We start from the raw sequence: 17,436 nt of genomic DNA on the forward strand, positions 1-17,436 counted from the left end.
AGCTGACCATGCAGCTTCAACACGATACTACAGTTCATCAAGAGTGGTGACTGGCGTATTGTGACGAGCCAGTTGCTCGGCCACCATTGACCAGACGATTGCAGTTGGTGTGAGATCTGGAGAATGTGCTGGTCAGGGCAGCAGTCGAACATTTTCTGTATCCAGAAAGGCCCGTACAGGACCTGCAACATGCGGCCATGCATTATCCTTGTGAAATGTAGGGTTTCGCAGGGATCGAATGAAGGGTAAAGCCACGGGTCGTAACACATCTGAAATGTGACGTCCACTGTTCAAAGTTCCGTCAATACGAACAAGAGGTGGCCGAGACGTGTAACCAGTGGCACCCCATACCATCACGCCGGGTAATAAGCCAGTATGGCGACGACGAATACACGCTTCCAATGTGCGTTCACCGCGATGTCGCCAAACACGGATGCGACCGTCATGATGCTGTAAAAAGAACCTGGATTCATCTGAAAAAATGACATTTTGCCATTCGTGTACCCAGGTTCGTCGTTGAGTACACCATCGCAGGCGCTCCTGTCTATGATGCAGCGTCAAGGGTAACCGCAGCCATGGTCTCCGAGTTGATAGTCCATGCTGCTGCAAACGTCGTCGAACTGTTCGTGCAGATGGTTGTTGTCTTGCAAACGTCCCCATCTGTTGACTCAGGGATCGAGACGTGGCTGCACGATCCGTATCAGCCATGCGGATGAGATGCCTGTAATCTCGACTGCTGGTGATTCGAAGCCGTATGGATCCAGCACGGCGTTCCATATTAGCCTCCTGAACTCACCGATTCCACATTCTGCCAACAGTCATTGGATCTCGACCAACGCGAGCAGCAATGTCGCGGACCGATAAACCGCAATCGCGATAGGCTACAATCCGATCTTTACCAAAAGTCGGAAACGTGATGGTACGCCTTTCTCTTCCTTACACGAGGCATCACAACAACGTTTCATGAGGCAACCCCGGACAACTGCTGTTTGTGTATGAGAAATCGGTTGGAAACTTTCCTCATGTCAGCAAGTTGTAGGTGTGGCCACCGGCGCCAACCCTGTGTGAATGCTCTGAAAAGCTAATCATTTGAATGTCACAGCATCTTCTTACCTGTCGGTTAAATTTCGCGTCTGTAGCACCTCATCTTCGTGGTGTAGCAATGGCCCGTAGTGTTGACATCCAGACGAAGACACCCGCAACAGTGGGTGAAACGTCGGTCCTCCATTTCGCAGTGTGACACTGTGTACATGACCAAAGGAATCGTACGCAGGAAGGAGTGTGAGGGACCTGAAGAGGGTACTCACCGAGGAAGATGTCGTCGTCGTCGGAGACGGCGGTGAAGGCGGCCATGCCCTGGCAGAAGGCGAGCAGAGTGAAGTAGGGGCTGCGCGTGTCGGCCAGGCTCAGGTGCAGGCTCAGGCTGAGGGGCGATGCTCGGCTCGAGAACTCGCCGCACAACATCCCGCTACGGCTCACCTGCAACACACAGCAACATACCACACTGTAGCAGCGTACCAGTCACAAGGAGCTGGGAGCTGTTAACTGAGGCACACTTTAATATACAGCGCGGGCAGAGTAAAGCTGGCGCTGAAAAGTGTTTCATGCCCCTAAATGTAGGCAACACAACATACCTCATCAGGCCCTGGAGCGGAAGCGGATCATGTTTGCCTATCTTAACGTACATGATATTGAGCCGTAATGCGCATTTCCTGGCACACCAGGTCTTTGGACGACTATCGATTACCCGGCTGTACTACGATCTTTGCCCCTGTTGTGATCTGGCGGCGGGTATTTGCGGTCGGGGAGATGGTCGTGAGACTCGCTACGAGGCGCTAGGACGTGCTTCAGGGGACGACGGAGCAAAACACGCGGGCTCGGCCAGCAGCGGTGCGGCCGCTCTACCCTGTAGGACGCGAGTTTGTGGTGCTCCTGCCTGATGTCAACTCCGTGCGCTGCTCATCACCTTGCTTTGGTATTTGTTTTCTCGGACAGACCATTTCCTCGAGACCATCTCGAACAACGCTATCCATCAGACGTGTAAGTGGTTTTGGTGCCTTCGTTTCGTGGAACTATTTGCGTTGTAGCTACTGTCACTTGTTGGTTGGTTGGTTGCCCTAAGGTATGTGCTGTTGAAGTAAGAGCAGCCGGCAAGGTGTGTGATCGCAAGGAGACCAGCAGTCACTACTTCCTTTAAGGAAGTGGCCCCAAAAGATGTACTAACTGTAAGCTACTGAAGATATTAGGTCATAGTCTAGTTGTAATTTTCTGCATACCAATCTTACATTATTGGCGGTAAATTGCGGACCTATGCAAGGAAATTAAGGTACACAAAACCTAGTTTGTGCTGAAGTTGTGCATTTGAATAACGTAATATTATCTTGAAATTATTTCCATTTCATCTTTGTACACACTGTAGGCCTTAATGACATGTGCAAATATGTTTTGCGTAACTATGGGAGTGGAAAAATCTGATATTTTAGTCGTTTTATCGAAAGCACGTATTGGTTTTTTAAAATTATATTATTATTTATTGGTTCTTAACTATTATTAATTAATGTTTACTTGGTGTTTGTCGTGTTTTTTGCGGTCTGTTGTGTTCCAGTTTTTTTGCGAGTTGGCATGTGTGGGAGCGGCGCCACGTTTTGCTTCGGTGCACAGAAGCTGTGACGTGTCGTCTAATGGAAAGTGACTCCCGGTTGGGCCCCGGCGTTTAGGTGTTGTTTTGGAGGGCTGGTCTGCTGTTTCCGGCATTTTAAGTTAAGTCACCTTTTGCCCAGGGCAGCCTGGCGTCACTGCCCATTTGATAAAAATTTAACATCCCTCATGTATTAAAAAAATTAAATTTGCTTGCCAATTAATTATATTAAGTGTAACATATTGTTCTGGTTGCGTTATTGCTCAAAAAAATTTTGTCTGAGCTACCCTTTTAAATTACTTCAGAGTTATTGTTCATTAAGCAATTCTAATATGGTGCTTGCTTGAGAAGGAAGCCCTTGGTCATTTTGGAGATTGTTTTAAGACGGCCACATGTTGATTGTACGTTAGATGTTTTTATAAATGTGGTCTTGAATAAATTATTGATCTACTAGTTGTGTTTAAGGAGTGACATTATTGGGACCTTGACCGTCCATGCTGATCCCGACTTCCTAAGTCACAGATATGTTACACTGAAGAGCCGAAGAAACTGCTACACATGCCTAATATCGTGTAGAGCCTCCGCGAGCACATAAACGCGCCGCAACACGATGTGGCATAGACTCGACTAATGGCTGAAGTAGTGCTGGATGGAACTGACACCATGAATACTACAGGGCTGTCGATAAATCCGTAAGAGTACGAAGGGGTGCACATTTCTTCCGAACAGCACGTTGCAAGGCATCGCAAATATGCTCAAAGATGTTCATGTCTGGGGAGTTTGGTGGCCAGTGGAAGTGTTTAAAATCAGAAGAGTGTTTCTGAAGCCACTCTGTAGCAATTCTGGACGTGTGGGGTGTCGCATTGTCCTGCTGGAATTGCCCAAGTCCGTCGGAATGCACAATGGACATGAATGGATTCACGTGATCAGACAGAATGCTTATGTACGTGTCACCTGTCACAGTCGTATCTATAAGTATCAGGTCCCATATCACTCCAACTGCACACGCCCAACACCATTACAGAGCTTCTACCAGCTTCAACAGTCCTCTGCTGACACGCAGGGTCCACAGATTCATGAGGTTGGCTCAAATGGCTCTGAACACTATGGGACTTAACTTCTGAGGTCATCAGTACCCTAGAACTTAGAACATCACACACATCCATGCCCGAGACAGGATTCGAACCTGCGACCGTAGCGGTTGCGCGGTTCCAGACTGGAGCGCCTAGAACCGTTCGGCCACTCCAGCTGGCTCATGAGGTTGTCTCCATACCCGTACACGTCCATCCACTCGATCCAATTTGAAAGGAGACTCGTCCGACGATGCAACTTGTTTACAGTCATCAGCAGTGCAATGTCGGTGTTGACGGGCCCAGGCGAGACGTAAAGCTTTGTGTAGTGCAGTCGTGTACACGAGTGGACCTTCGGCTCCGAAAGTCCATATCGACGATGTTTCGTTGAATGGTTGGCACACTGACTCTTGATGGCCCAGCACTAAAATGTACAGCAATTTGTGGAAGGGATGCACTTCTGTCAGGCTGAATGATTCTCTTCAGTCGTTGTTGGTCCCGTTCTTGCAGGATCTTTTTCCGGCCGCAGCGATGTCGGAGATTTGATGTTTTACCGGATTCCTGATAGTCACGGTACACTCGTGAAATGGTCGTATTGGGAAAATCCCCACTTCATCGCTACCTGGGAGATGCTCTGTCCCATCGCTCGTGCACCGACTATAACACCGTGTTCAAATTCACTTACATCTTGATAACCTGCCATTGTAGCGGCAGTAGGCGATCTAACAACTGCGCGACACACTTGTTCTCTTACGCAGACCGCAGCGCCTGTCTGTTTATGTTAGAGATGGGAAAACTCGTTCATCCTTGGGAACGAGTTCACTGGTGATCGCTCTTCCATGGGAAACCTTCATTTTCATTCATTCGTTCACCGTTCATTTGTGCATAGTATATGGTTCTTATGAAAAATTGAAAATTAGTAGCATAGATGACTGCAGATGAAAGGCGCCCCTGGAGTACAGAGTTTTTATTCATAACAGAATTCTCACACACTTGTAAAAGTAACTTTCGTGACTCTGCAAAATCTCTCGTTTAGCCAGCTGTAGCGTTAAGTGGCTGGTCGCAGTCAAATAATATAAGCTGGCGTACGAAAAGCCGGCCCCGAGTACAGCTCGCCAATTACGCACGATTTGTTGACCGCTACGAGCAGAATTGATAAATATGTAATAATTAAGCAGTAAAGAAATAACAAATAAGCTAATGCAAACAACTACTTCGAAACAACGGATGATGATTGGTGGGCGACAACGAGCAGTTTATTAGTCGGGGCCGGTTTTTCGTGCGCCACCCTGTGCCACTGAAATAATATTGTAGGAGTTATCATATTCTCTTTACAAAATGTGACACCAGACACTCGATTACGGAGGACGGGCTTCATTCGGTTGCCAATCGGTCTGCTTTCCATAACAACGAACATGCTGTTTTACCTTGGATCAAAAAAAGACGGAAAACGGCCACTCGTGTGTGCAGTGCCGACTTCCTTTGCATGTGTAATAACAAAAAAAGCTTGCCTTTTTATAAGTATGTTTATCGAAACAGTGGAGTAAGCTGATATGCCATTTTATTATCTGAAAAGATGACTGTATTGCATACCACGTAATTTTTATGTAATTTATGTAATTATCAAATACATTTTAACTACCAGTCGTGGACGCTGAATAGAATACAAAAAGAACCAGAAGTCCAGAGTTCAAAAAAGGTTTGAAGCAGTTCTGGAACGGGCGTGCGCAGCGAACGAAATGAACAACTTGATACTGAACTAACTAGGAGCAGTCGGCAGTGGAACTGCGACGAGTGGCCACGCGAAGAAGGACGAGTCCGGCCGAGCGACACCGGGACAGACGGGAACGGGACCGAGGCTGGAAAGAGACCGGCCGACGTGCCGTTGCGGGAGCGAGACCGACCGTTTCCCGTCCCCGGGAACTATAAGCACAAAGCCGCGACCGCAATGAACTATGAAAGACCGTTCCTTAGAATACGTTCCACTGTCCTTCCGTTCATCTTGGAGAACTGTTCATTTAAACCCATCTCTAGTTTATATATCTCTGTATTTGAATATGCATGCCTATAACTGTTTCATTGCGCCCTGCAGCATAAAACAGAGATTGCATCAATCTTCTTCTGAACTTGCTTGCTTCTTTCTTTGATTAAAATAAAAAGAGAAGCACTGTATTAACATGGTGGACTCTGCGCCTTGCATCATCCGAAACAAGGCAAAAATCGCTACTAATCGGTCCACTTTACACGGGTCTAGCAAGCTACTGTGGAAATGTGTGTTGTCTGGCCCACTGAAGGCGAACTGCTTTATGTCCGGCTGTGAGCAATGGCCTTTCGCGAGGTACCCGAGTCCAAATTACCACTGCACGCAGTTCTCTTTGCACGTTCTCTCGGAACCTGGTAGAGATGGTCCTGGATTCAGTGACAGCAGCAGTTCCTGTTGCGTTTGTAATCGATTGTCAACTGACAGGGCGTGACACTTGTCTGCAGTCCCTGTCGGTTAGGATCTTTCTAGGACCACTATTCTTACCCCGCGTTACATGGCTGCAGGTGGTACGCCATTCCTTGTAGACACGTTGGGTAGCCGGCCTTTTTATGCCAGAAAATAGGCTAGCTTCATTCACGGTGTGGTCTTCAGCACGTCTAAACACGATGGATGCTCTCTGCCATTCCTTCACGTCTCCACGCCGACCCATCTTACTGAGCCGATTCCATATTACCCACTGATACATTCACACCATTTCACTGCCATGATCTACGTCAGCGACGTAGAGTCACATGAGCGCCTGTTACATGTTTTGACCATCTACAGTGCTCCAAAGCGGTCACTATAGCCTTTCAGGGGGTGACTAGCAATACACCGAGGTGAGAAAAGTCTGATATCGTGTGGGACCTCTTTAGTCCGGCGTAGTACAGCAGCTCGACGTGGCATGGGCTCAAAACGTCGTTGAAGTTACCAGCAGAAATACTGAGCCGTAATAGAAAAAGTGTTGACAATGCGGGGTTTTGTGCATCAAATAAACTCTCGATTATGTCCCATATATGTTCGAGGAGATTCATGTCAGACGACCTGGGTGGCCGAATAATTCGTTCGAAATGTCCAGAATGTTCTTGGAAACCAATCGCGAACAGTTGTGACCCGCTGACATGGTGCAATGTTGTTTGGGAACTTGAAGACCATGAATGGTTGCTAACAGTCCCCAAGTAGCCGAACATAACCGCTGCCAGTCAATGATCGGTACACTTTGACCAGAGAACCCAGTCTTTTCCGTGTAAACACAGCCCACACCATTACTGAGCCACCATCAGCTTCCACAATGTCTTCCTGACGACTTCAGTTCATGGCTTCTTGGAGTCTGCGCCACACTATAACCCTACTACCAGCTCTATCCGACTGAAATCGGGATTCATCTGGTCAGGCCACGTTTTCCCAGTCGCCTACGTTCCAACTGATATGGTCACGAACCGAGGCGATGTCGAGCTATTAGAAACGGTACTCGCACCTGTCGTCTCTGCCATAGTCCATTAATGCCATATTTTGCCGCACTGTTCTAACGCATGCGTTAGTCGTACGTCCCACACTGATTTCTGCGGTTATTTCAAGTAACGTTGCTTGTCTGTCAACACTGACAACCCTCTCCACACTCCACTGCTCCGTGGTGAGAGGTAGTGCCTGAAATGTGGTACTCTCGGCACACGCTTGACGCAGTGAATCTCGCAATGCCGAATTCCCTAACGAGTTCCGAAATGGGATGTCCCAACTGTCTAGCTCCAATTACTATTCCGCGTTCAACGTCTGATAACTACCATCGTGTGGTCACAATCACGTCGGTAACCTTTCCAAACGAATCATCTGAGACCAAATGACAGCTCTGCACACGCACTGCCCTTTCATACCTTCTGTACACGTTACTACCGCCATCTTTATAAGTGAACATTGGTATCCTATGACTTTTATCACCTCAATGTACGTAAGGTGAGCTTACTGAGCGAAGTGAATGCAATCCAAATAAATTCTCCCAATACTTATAACGTCAAATGCCACGCAAGAAGTCTGAAGGTGGTCACAGGAAAATGGGAAAAGTGACCAGAAGTACAACACTGGCCATTAAAACTACTATAGCAAGAAGAAATGCAGATGATAAACGGGTATTCATTGGACAAACATATTATACTAGAACTGACATGTGATTAGATTTTCACGCAATTTGGGTGCATAGATCCTGAGAAATCAGCACCCAGAACAAACACCTCTGGCCGTAATAACGGCCTTGATACGCCTGGGCATTGAGTCAAACAGAGCTTGGATGACGTGTACAGGTACAGCTGCCCATGCAGCTTCAATACGATACCACAGTTCATCAAGGGTAGTGACTGGGGTATTGCGACGAGCCAGTCCCTCGGCCACCATTAACCAGACGTCTTCAGTTGGTGAGAGATCTGGAGAATGTGCTGGCCAGGGTAGCAGTCGAACATTTTCTATATCCAGAAAGGCCCGTACAAGACCTGCAACATGTGGTCGTGCATTAACCTGCTGAAATGTAGGGTCTCGCAGGGATCGAATTTAGGGTAGAGCCACGGCCCGTAACACATCTGAAATGTAACGACCACTGTTCAAAGTGCCGTCAATGCGAGCAAGAGGTGACCGAGACGTGTAACCAATGGCACCCCATACCATCACGCCGGGTGATACGCCAAGTATGGCGATGACCAACACACGCTTCCAATGTGCGTTCACCGCGACGTCGCCAAACACGGATGCGACCATCATGATGCTGTAAAAAGAACCTGGATTCATCCGAAAAAATGACGTTTTGCCATTCGTGCACCAAGGTTAATCGTTGAGTACACCATCGCAGGCGCTCCTGTCTGTGTTGCAGCGTCAAGGGTAACCGCAGCCATGGTCTCCGAGCTGATAGTCCAGGCTGCTGCAAACGTCGTCGAACTGTTCGTGCAGACAGTTGTTGTCTTGCAAACGTCCCCATCTGTTGACTCAGGGATCGAGACGTGGCTGCACGATCCGTTACGGCCATGCGGATAAGATGCCTGTTATCTCGACTGCTAGTGATACGAGGCCGTAGGGATCCAGCACTTCGTTCCGTATTAGCCTCCTGAACCCACCGATTCCATATTCTGCTAACGGTCATTGGATCTCGACCAACGCGAGCAGCAATGTCGCGATACGATAAACCGCAATCGCGATAGGCTACAATCCGACCTTTATCAAATTCGGAAACGTGATGGTACGCATTTCTCCTCCTTACACGAGGTATCACATCAACGTTTCAGAAGGCAACGCCGGTCAACTGCTGTCTGTGTATGAGAAATCGGATGGAAACTTTCCTGATGTCAGCATGTTGCAGGTGTCGCTACCGGCGCCAATCTTGTGTAATGCTCTGAAAAGCTAATCTTTTGCATATCACAGCATCTTCTTCCTGTCGGTTGAATTTCGCGTCTGTAGCACGTCATCTTCGTGGTGTAGCAATTTTAATGGCCAGTAGTGTAGTTAGCCACTGACAAATGACATTTAAAATAAATGATGATTGACTGGGGAAAAAGAGAAGAAATAGTACCTAGTACGTACACAATGCTCTACCTAAAAACAATCAGTGCGGCTGCGAAAAACAAAAATGAAACTTCTTACGTTCTAGAGGCGACGCTTCAGACGGTCCGATGTTGACACAACGGCGAGCGCATCAATGGCTGGGAAAAAGAACAACGTGGCGGCCGCGTCGGCGTGTTATCGCAGAGCGGAGGAACGCACCAGCGAGCCGGAACACACACCCCCGCGTGCCACGCAGCGGCTGCCCACGCGACACCTCCCACGCTTGCCGGCAGAGGGAGGATTGTCAGCGAGTGAGGTCAGGCCACGCCAGGGCACTGCGGCACTCGGCGGCCCACTTGCCACGTCCCCGGCGGCAAGGTGGTGGGCGCGGTGATGACACTGCGTTCCTGAACGTCCCCACGAACGTAAGATGGATTGCAGGAAATACTGCACTTTTCCTGAGAAAGGTGACCGCAGAAAACAGTCTAGTAGTACTGAGACAATTGAATCTAGTTTTTTTTCCTTTATTGTATTTCGATTCCCCCAGAAGGGGGCGGGCTGGCAGCAGCTTATTAAGCTGCTCTGCAGCCTACAGACTTTTTAAACCGTAAGAAAGAAAATAAGAAACAATAAAAGCAGGCGATAAAACGGTGACTGCTGTTGTAAAACGGCGGAAAATTGTGGAAAGTGAAAACATAAAGCAAAGGGGTGGCAAAGCTAATAAAATACACAGGAAGCAGACAGGTAACATAGTACACAGACAATTATAAAACATGGTGACAGTCTGGTTTCTGTTCGCAAGAAATATAAAAATCACACCCAGCGACAGCATGATGTCCGTTCGCAACACTTGGGAGAAGACACACAACACTGAACACTCACTGTAAACACTGTATTAAATGTGGGGGGGGGGGGGGACCTGGGCAGATGGCGGGGGGGGGGGGGGGGAAACAAGGAGGGAGGAGAGGAAAAAAGAAAGGGGGGGGGGGGAACCAAAGGAGGGTGAGGACTCATAAGGGGGGGGGGCAGGGCAGACACGAGAGGGAATGGGAAAAGGCAGAGGAGGGAAATGCAAAAGGACTCGGGGGAGAGAAGGGGGGCAGAGAGAGTGTAGGTGGGGAAAAAAAGAGGATGGAAGAGGGGGGAGGGAGCCCACGAAAAGGACGGAGGAAAGGAGTGGGGATGAGGATCAGAGTTGATAGGAGGGATAGATGGAGGGAGAGAGGGCATCATCCGTGGAATCTTGTGGTTTATAGGCGCTAAATAGAATAAAAGCGGAATGATATGCAAGAGAGAATGAAATAAAATCCAACATTTTTAAGTATTATTTATTACACATATACAGGGTGGTCCATTGATAGTGACCGCGGCCAAACATCTCACGAAATAAGCATTAAACGAAAAAACTACAAGTAACGAAGCTCGTCTAGCTTGAAGGGGGAAACCAGATAGCGCTATGGCTGCCCGCTAGATGGCGCTGCCGTAGGTCAAACGGACATCAACTGCGTTTTTTAAAAAATAGGAACCCCAACTTTTATTACATATTCGTGTAGTACGTAAAGAAATATGAATATTTCAGTTGGACCTCTTTTTTCGCTTTGTTATAGATCGCGCTGTATAAGTACGTGGTATCACGTAACATTCCGCCAGTACGGACGGTATTTGCTTCGTGATACATTACCCGTGTTAAAATGGACCGTTTACCAATTACGAAAAATATCGATATCGTGTTAATGTATGGCTATTGTGATCAAAATGCCCAACGGGTGCGTGCTATGTATGCTGCTCGGTATCCTGGACGACATCATCCAAGTGTCCGGACCGTTCGCCGGATAGTTACGTTATTTAAGGAAACAGGAAGTGTTCAGCCACATGTGAAACGTGAACCACGACCTACAACAAATGATGATGCCCAATTAGGTGTTTTACCTGCTGTCGCGGCTAATTCGCACATCAGTAGCAGACAAATTGGGGGAGAATCGGGAATCTCAAAAACGTCAGTGTTGAGAATGCTGCATCAACATCGATTGCACCCGTACCATATTTCTCTGCACCAGGAATTGCATGCCGACGACTTTGAACGTCGTGTACAGTTCTGCCACTGGGAACAAGAGAAATTACGGGACGATGACAGATTTTTTGCACGCGTTCTATTTAGCGACGAAGCGTCATTCACCAACAGCGGTAACGTAAACCGGCATAATATACACTATTGGGCAACGGAAAATCCACGATGGCTGCGACAAGTGGAACATCAGCGACCTTGGCGGGTTAATGTGTGGTGCGGCATTATGCGAGGAAGGATAATTGGCCCCCATTTTATCGATGGCAATCTAAATGGTGCAATGTATGCTGATTTCCTATGTAATGTTCTACCGGTGTTACTACAAGATGTTTCACTGCATGAGAGAAAGGCGATGTACTTCCAACATGATGGATGTCCGGCACAAAGCTGGAGTGCGGTTGAAGCGGTACTGAAAAGCATATTTGATGACAGGTGGATTGGTTGTCGAAGCACCATACCATGGCCCGCACGTTCACCGGATCTAACGTCCCCGGATTTCTTTCTGTGGGGAAGTTTGAAGGATATTTGCTATCGTGATCCACCGACAGCGCCTGACAACATGCGCCAGCGCATTGTCAATGCATGTGCGAACATTACGGAAGGCGAACTACTCGCTGTTGAGAGGAATGTCGTTACACGTATTGCCAAATGCATTGAGGTTGACGGACATCATTTTTAGCATTTGTTGCATTAATGTGGTATTTACAGGTAATCACGCTGTAGCAGCATGCGTTCTCAGAAATGATAAGTTCTCAAAGGTACATGTATCGCTTTGGAACAACCGAAATAAAATGTTCAAACGTACCTACGTTCTGTATTTTAATTTAAAAAACCTACCTGTTACCAAGTGTTCGTGTAAAATTGTGAGCCATATGTTTGTGACTATTACAGCGCCATCTATCACAAAGCGAGAAAAATGGTCCAACTAAAACATTCATATTTCTTTACATACTACACGAATATGTAATAAAAATGGGGATTCCTATTTTAAAAAAACGCAGTTGATATCCGTTTGCCATTGGCAGCGCCATCTAACGGGCCAACCATATCGCCATCTGGTTTTCACCTTCAAGCTAGACGAGTTTCGTTCTTTGCAGCTTTCTCGTTTGACGCTTATTTCGAGAGATATTTGGCCTGGTCACGATCAATGGACTACCCTGTATACGAAGGGCGTTCAATAAGTAATGCAATACATGTTGCTCTCGGCCAATTTCGGTTGAAAAAATGCGGAATTTGTTGTGGAATATTCCCGCTGCAAGCCCTATTGTTTCAGTAAGTTACGACAGGTGGTGGTGTTACACATAGCCTTCAAAATGACGCCTGTAACGCAGGTATTCATTGGCGCTTGCAGAATGACTGTAGAGACCTGGCAGAGAACAAAAGCACGGTGAGTCGTTGGGCGTTGTGTCTGCCATCACCGCAACAAGGTCACGCCAACCTGTCTCATCACCCGCGTGCCCGCCGGCCGCACACAGCTGTGACTCCTGCAATGTTGGAACGTGCGTACACTCTCATTCGACGGATCACAACCAAACACCTCGCCGCACAAAAAATGGTTCAAATGGCTCTGAGCACTATGGGACTTAACATCTAAGGTCATCAGTCCCCTAGAACTTAGAACTACTTAAACCTAACTGACCTAAGGGCATCACACACATCCATCCCCGAGGCAGGATTTGAACCAGCGACCGTAGCGTCTCGCGGTTCCAGACTGAAGTGTCTAAAACCGCTCGGCCACTCTGGCCGGCCCTCGCTGCACAATTGGACGTCTTCGTTGGTTGTGGCGACACATTCGTACAACAGTTGAGATAATCGAAGGTGTGTGCAAGCTGGGTTCCTCGCCGCCTAACAGAAGACCATAAAAGGCTGCAGATGACTACATCATCACAGGCGATGTAACATGCGTTCATCATTTCAAACTGGAAACAAAACTGCAGTGCATTGAGTGGAGCCAGGAGACCTCTCCTCCGAAGAAAAAGTTCAAAGCCGCTTCCTCTGCAGGTAAAGTCATGGCGATTGTCTTCTCGGACACTGAAGGGTTTTTGTTTGATGTCTTCTCTGATGGCGCAACGATCAACTGGTGTATTGTGTTACCGTCAAGAAATTGAAGAAATGACTTCAGCGTGTTCGTCGTCTCAAAAATGCAAACGAACTTCTCCATGACAACGCAATGCCTCTCACCAATCGGCGCAACCGGGAGGAGCTCACTAAACTTCACTGGACTTTTCCACCCTACAGCCCGTATCTCGCACCTTCCGACGTTCATCTGTTTGGCCCAAGGAAGAATGCACTCCGTGAAAAGCAGTTGAAAGGTCTCTGTTAGATTCCTTTCATGCTATTTTCCTCTATTTCTTGTTGTTTACGTCATACATTTGCACCTCTAAATTTACTGTGGTATTTCGAAATTTATCTGGGAGGAGAATGGGCAGTGGAATATGTTATATTGACATATTACCACGAACAACTTGTCATACAACATTTCCAAACACAATTTTTATGTCATTGTTATCATACAGTTCCCTATGAAATCCACATCCGCCTTCTTTTCGTAGTGTATACAATGTCTTACGATAATGTTATCTCCTTCCCTTCTGGTGTGAAAGACGAATGAGTGAGAGTATTTGTAGTTGCATGCTCGGTGGTAACAGAGAACTTCTGTCTGCTAGAGAACAGTAGGACCAACGTCTGAGTAGGTAGATACGATTTCTAAGGCAAAGAGGTTGTCTCCTTGGTGTGGTTCTGTCCGTTCCTTGTCAGGTTGGTAAAGGAAGCTACCTCTCTGGTCACTTCCTATTGTATCTGTGGGACACCCTCGGACGGCGTCCACGCTAGTCAGTCTGCAGGCAGTCCCATAAGTGATAAGATCTCCGGGTAAGCACGTGTTTGGTGAGTCGGAGGACAATGAAATTCTTAAGTTTCCAGCCTAACTGAAATATTAATTACTTTTCTTACTGATCTACATCGAAAATGTTATATATATTATTTTAAATCGGAATGCAGTGCGATTTCAGTGTTGGTTTCGGAGTGTATTGCGGTAGTTGCTTTGTTTCCATACCAATAAGGGAAAGTGGAAGCACGTTGTCATGGGGCGTAATTCTGATTAAAATCATCGCGCTTTAGCGTGAATGTGCATATAAGTGTCTTCCCTCGTTGAAATTCTTCAAATTAATAATTTCTCTTTGTGTTCAACCCACGTGGTGTGTACTTCGTAGTAGCAGTACCACGCGCTCGTAATATTGTCTGTGCCATCAGGTCAATACCATGCCGTTATTAACGCAGTTCAGAAGTTTCTTTTGTAACTGATGTGTTTGGATTTGATTTCTTCGTTAAAATCGTTGTGGAGTTACATATTTTCTGTAAATGTTCTTCTGCACGTGGAACATGTGCTGTAGTAACTAAACTAGCCATCAGCTACTCTTCAGCGTAATATTTCGCGTATTTAAACTTAATTAATCGCTATCGCGACTAGTTTTTCCTACTTCACGATTTCTAGAACCATTTTTACAGAGCGGCCGGCTGGAGTGGCCGAGCGGTTCTAGGCACCTCAGTCTGGAACTGCACGACCGCTACGGTCGCAGGTTCGAATCTTGCCTCGGGCATGGATGTGTGTGACGTCCTTAGGTTCGTTAGGTTTAAGCAGTTCTAAGTTCTTGGGGACTGATGACCTCAGCTGTTAAGTCCCGTAGTGCTCAGATCCATCCCATTTACAGAGCATTTTGGTAAGATTGTAGTTATATCGGACCACATGATCTTTGTCTAACTTCCAATGCCAGTCTGTGGTTATCCATTGGGAACACGACTGCGCGAGGAGCGGAATTTCTTTCCCTAAATAGAATGAATTGTTGCTGGTTCAGTTCCTTTTTTGTGTACACTTGAACTATGTTCGTGTGCTTGTTTGAATGCGGTATCCCATCCTGTTGCCTATTTTTTGTTTCCCATTCTTAGGAAATCACGTTTTATGTTAATTGAACCCCCTCTGAGTAACACTTTTCTTAATTAATTTACAGTAGTAAATAAGGCACCAGCTTTGAGACAGACTTAGCATGTGTTATCCGTTTTATTGAACACTGATGAATTTTAAAATAAACTTGAACGTTTAAACTTAGTTTACTTTTCTTAAATCTAGTTTTCCCCCTCATCTGTTTACTTAAAATAATACAAAAATGATACAAAATGAGCTGATAGTGTGAGTGAATATTGCATAGATTTAAAAATTTATAGCAGTAATAAGAATTTGTGTATCAGTGACCCACGGATACTTTCCACCCTAAGTTCGGAAGGTTCTAAAAACACTAGGCTCATTATACAGTACAAGGGCGATTGGGAGATTACTGATGCCATCGCACTGAACGGAGATCATGTAGAAGAAAATAAAAAAAAAACAGGGTTTTGTATCCATAAGAGTGGGGAAAAATATGATGTACTGTAATCCTGAATAAAATCAACCTGCTTTCAGAGAAAGTGTTGCACTACTTATTGAATGCCCATCGTACATCTTAGCACCTTTCCAGAAATAGCATTTCGCGGAAACCCACCATTTGCAAAGAAGAATTAGTCTGGAAGTTTTAGAAGTCATGCAAATGATTTAAAAACAATAGTAGCTGCTAACTCTCACAACTTCGACTACGTCATAATTTAATACTCGGCATTATCAGTATTATACTTAACACTATTATTGTGAGTACGGCTTCATAGGCAACGCTTATTCTAGCATGTAAATAGGGGTAACGATATCCCTTTTCAGATGTTTCAGCCTACGTTCGGGCCGTGAATAGTTACGGATTTGTTGTTGACAACAGTTACGGTCATGCTGTGAATGCGCGTCTTTTCCTAGGAGGTTACGCCACAAGCGATCCAAGTGGACACGGCCTTAGAAAACCAAAACGAAAGTACCCTTTGTTTAACGTAAATTTCAAATTCTAGCCGGTTTCGAGAGTACAAATTTCCATTGAGCTTTATTCTCCGAAAGTCAGTCGAGAAATTACGACATTTATATACAAGACAGTCAGAAATAATCTGAAAAGCTTGTAAGTGTTTTTCAGAGTAGGATGTGCTGAGAAATAATTGTTACGAAAAAAATTGGATAGGTTGCGCCGTTTCCGAGTTATTTAACGCTGAAATTAGCCAGATACATCAATGCGCGCGCACATTCAAGCAGCCTGCCGGATACAATTAGTGTTAGTTTGTAAGCGTATTGCCATATCGCTGGCTTGGCTGCGGAATATCTTTGTGAACGGCTGCATTTGCAGAGTCGAGCACTGGACACGGAGCTGTTACGTTGTGTTGTGGGTAGCTCTACACGGGAAGGGCATTACTATGGAAGTTCAAGTGTTGCTACAAGTGCTGTTACAGTAAAGTAATGAGATATGGAAGTGGACTCCGAGAAAAGTGCATAAAGAAGCAATTAAATACGAGCATTACCACGTTGCCTGTGGTACCGTACAACATCAATCATCCACGTCGTGTTTGGGCTCCCAGAATGAAATTAATGTATATCAGTAAAATAGTTACCACAAAGAAGAGTATTCAAGCGACAGTGTATTGTAGCGAGCGTGAGAACATGCGTTCGGTCATCGTGTTTCCGCATCATCAACGATCACCCGCGTCGTGTCGGTTACGCGTACGCTCGTCCTAGTGATAATTGTGGACAGATAACCATCATCATTGCCTGTGTATCTAACGCCGAAGGTTCGGCCAGAGTAAAACCGTGATATATGTATGACGACATGAAGCACAACAGTGACAGACATTATCATCGTCAAGAATACTTTACAGTAATAACGGAACCGTAATTAAGACCACTCATCAAATCGGCAAGAATGTTCATGGGCATCAACGCTTACAAGTGTAAACAGTGTAACCTGCAATTTTCTTCTCGTTCAAATGGTTCAAATGGCTCTGAGCACTATGGGACTCAACTTCTGAGGTCATTAGTCCCCTAGAACTTAGAACTAGTTAAACCTAACTAACCTAAGGACATCACACACATCCATGCCCGAGGCAGGATTCGAACCTGCGACCGTAGCGGCCTCGCGGTTCCAGACTGCAGCGCGTAGAACCGCACGGCCACTTCGGCCGGCTTTCTTCTCGTCTCAGAATATAATTATTCATACCAGACGTG

At 46.3% G+C, this 17,436-nt stretch overlaps 1 protein-coding gene across 1 annotated transcript in view; it reads right to left on the minus strand.

Annotated features, from left to right (window-relative positions):
* Positions 1-1,350: 1,350 nt before the first annotated feature.
* The window catches only part of LOC126413153 (uncharacterized), a 1,175,329-nt gene continuing 1,159,243 nt past the window's right edge, over positions 1,351-17,436 (minus strand). The window contains exon 8 of the mRNA XM_050083048.1: positions 1,351-1,479. Within this exon, the coding sequence (XP_049939005.1) occupies positions 1,476-1,479 (4 nt within the window). The 3' untranslated portion in view covers positions 1,351-1,475. The remainder of the gene's footprint in view (positions 1,480-17,436) is intronic.

This window comes from Schistocerca serialis, chromosome 7 (genome assembly GCF_023864345.2).
Source record: "Schistocerca serialis cubense isolate TAMUIC-IGC-003099 chromosome 7, iqSchSeri2.2, whole genome shotgun sequence".
Taxonomy (NCBI): Eukaryota; Metazoa; Arthropoda; class Insecta; order Orthoptera; family Acrididae; genus Schistocerca; species Schistocerca serialis.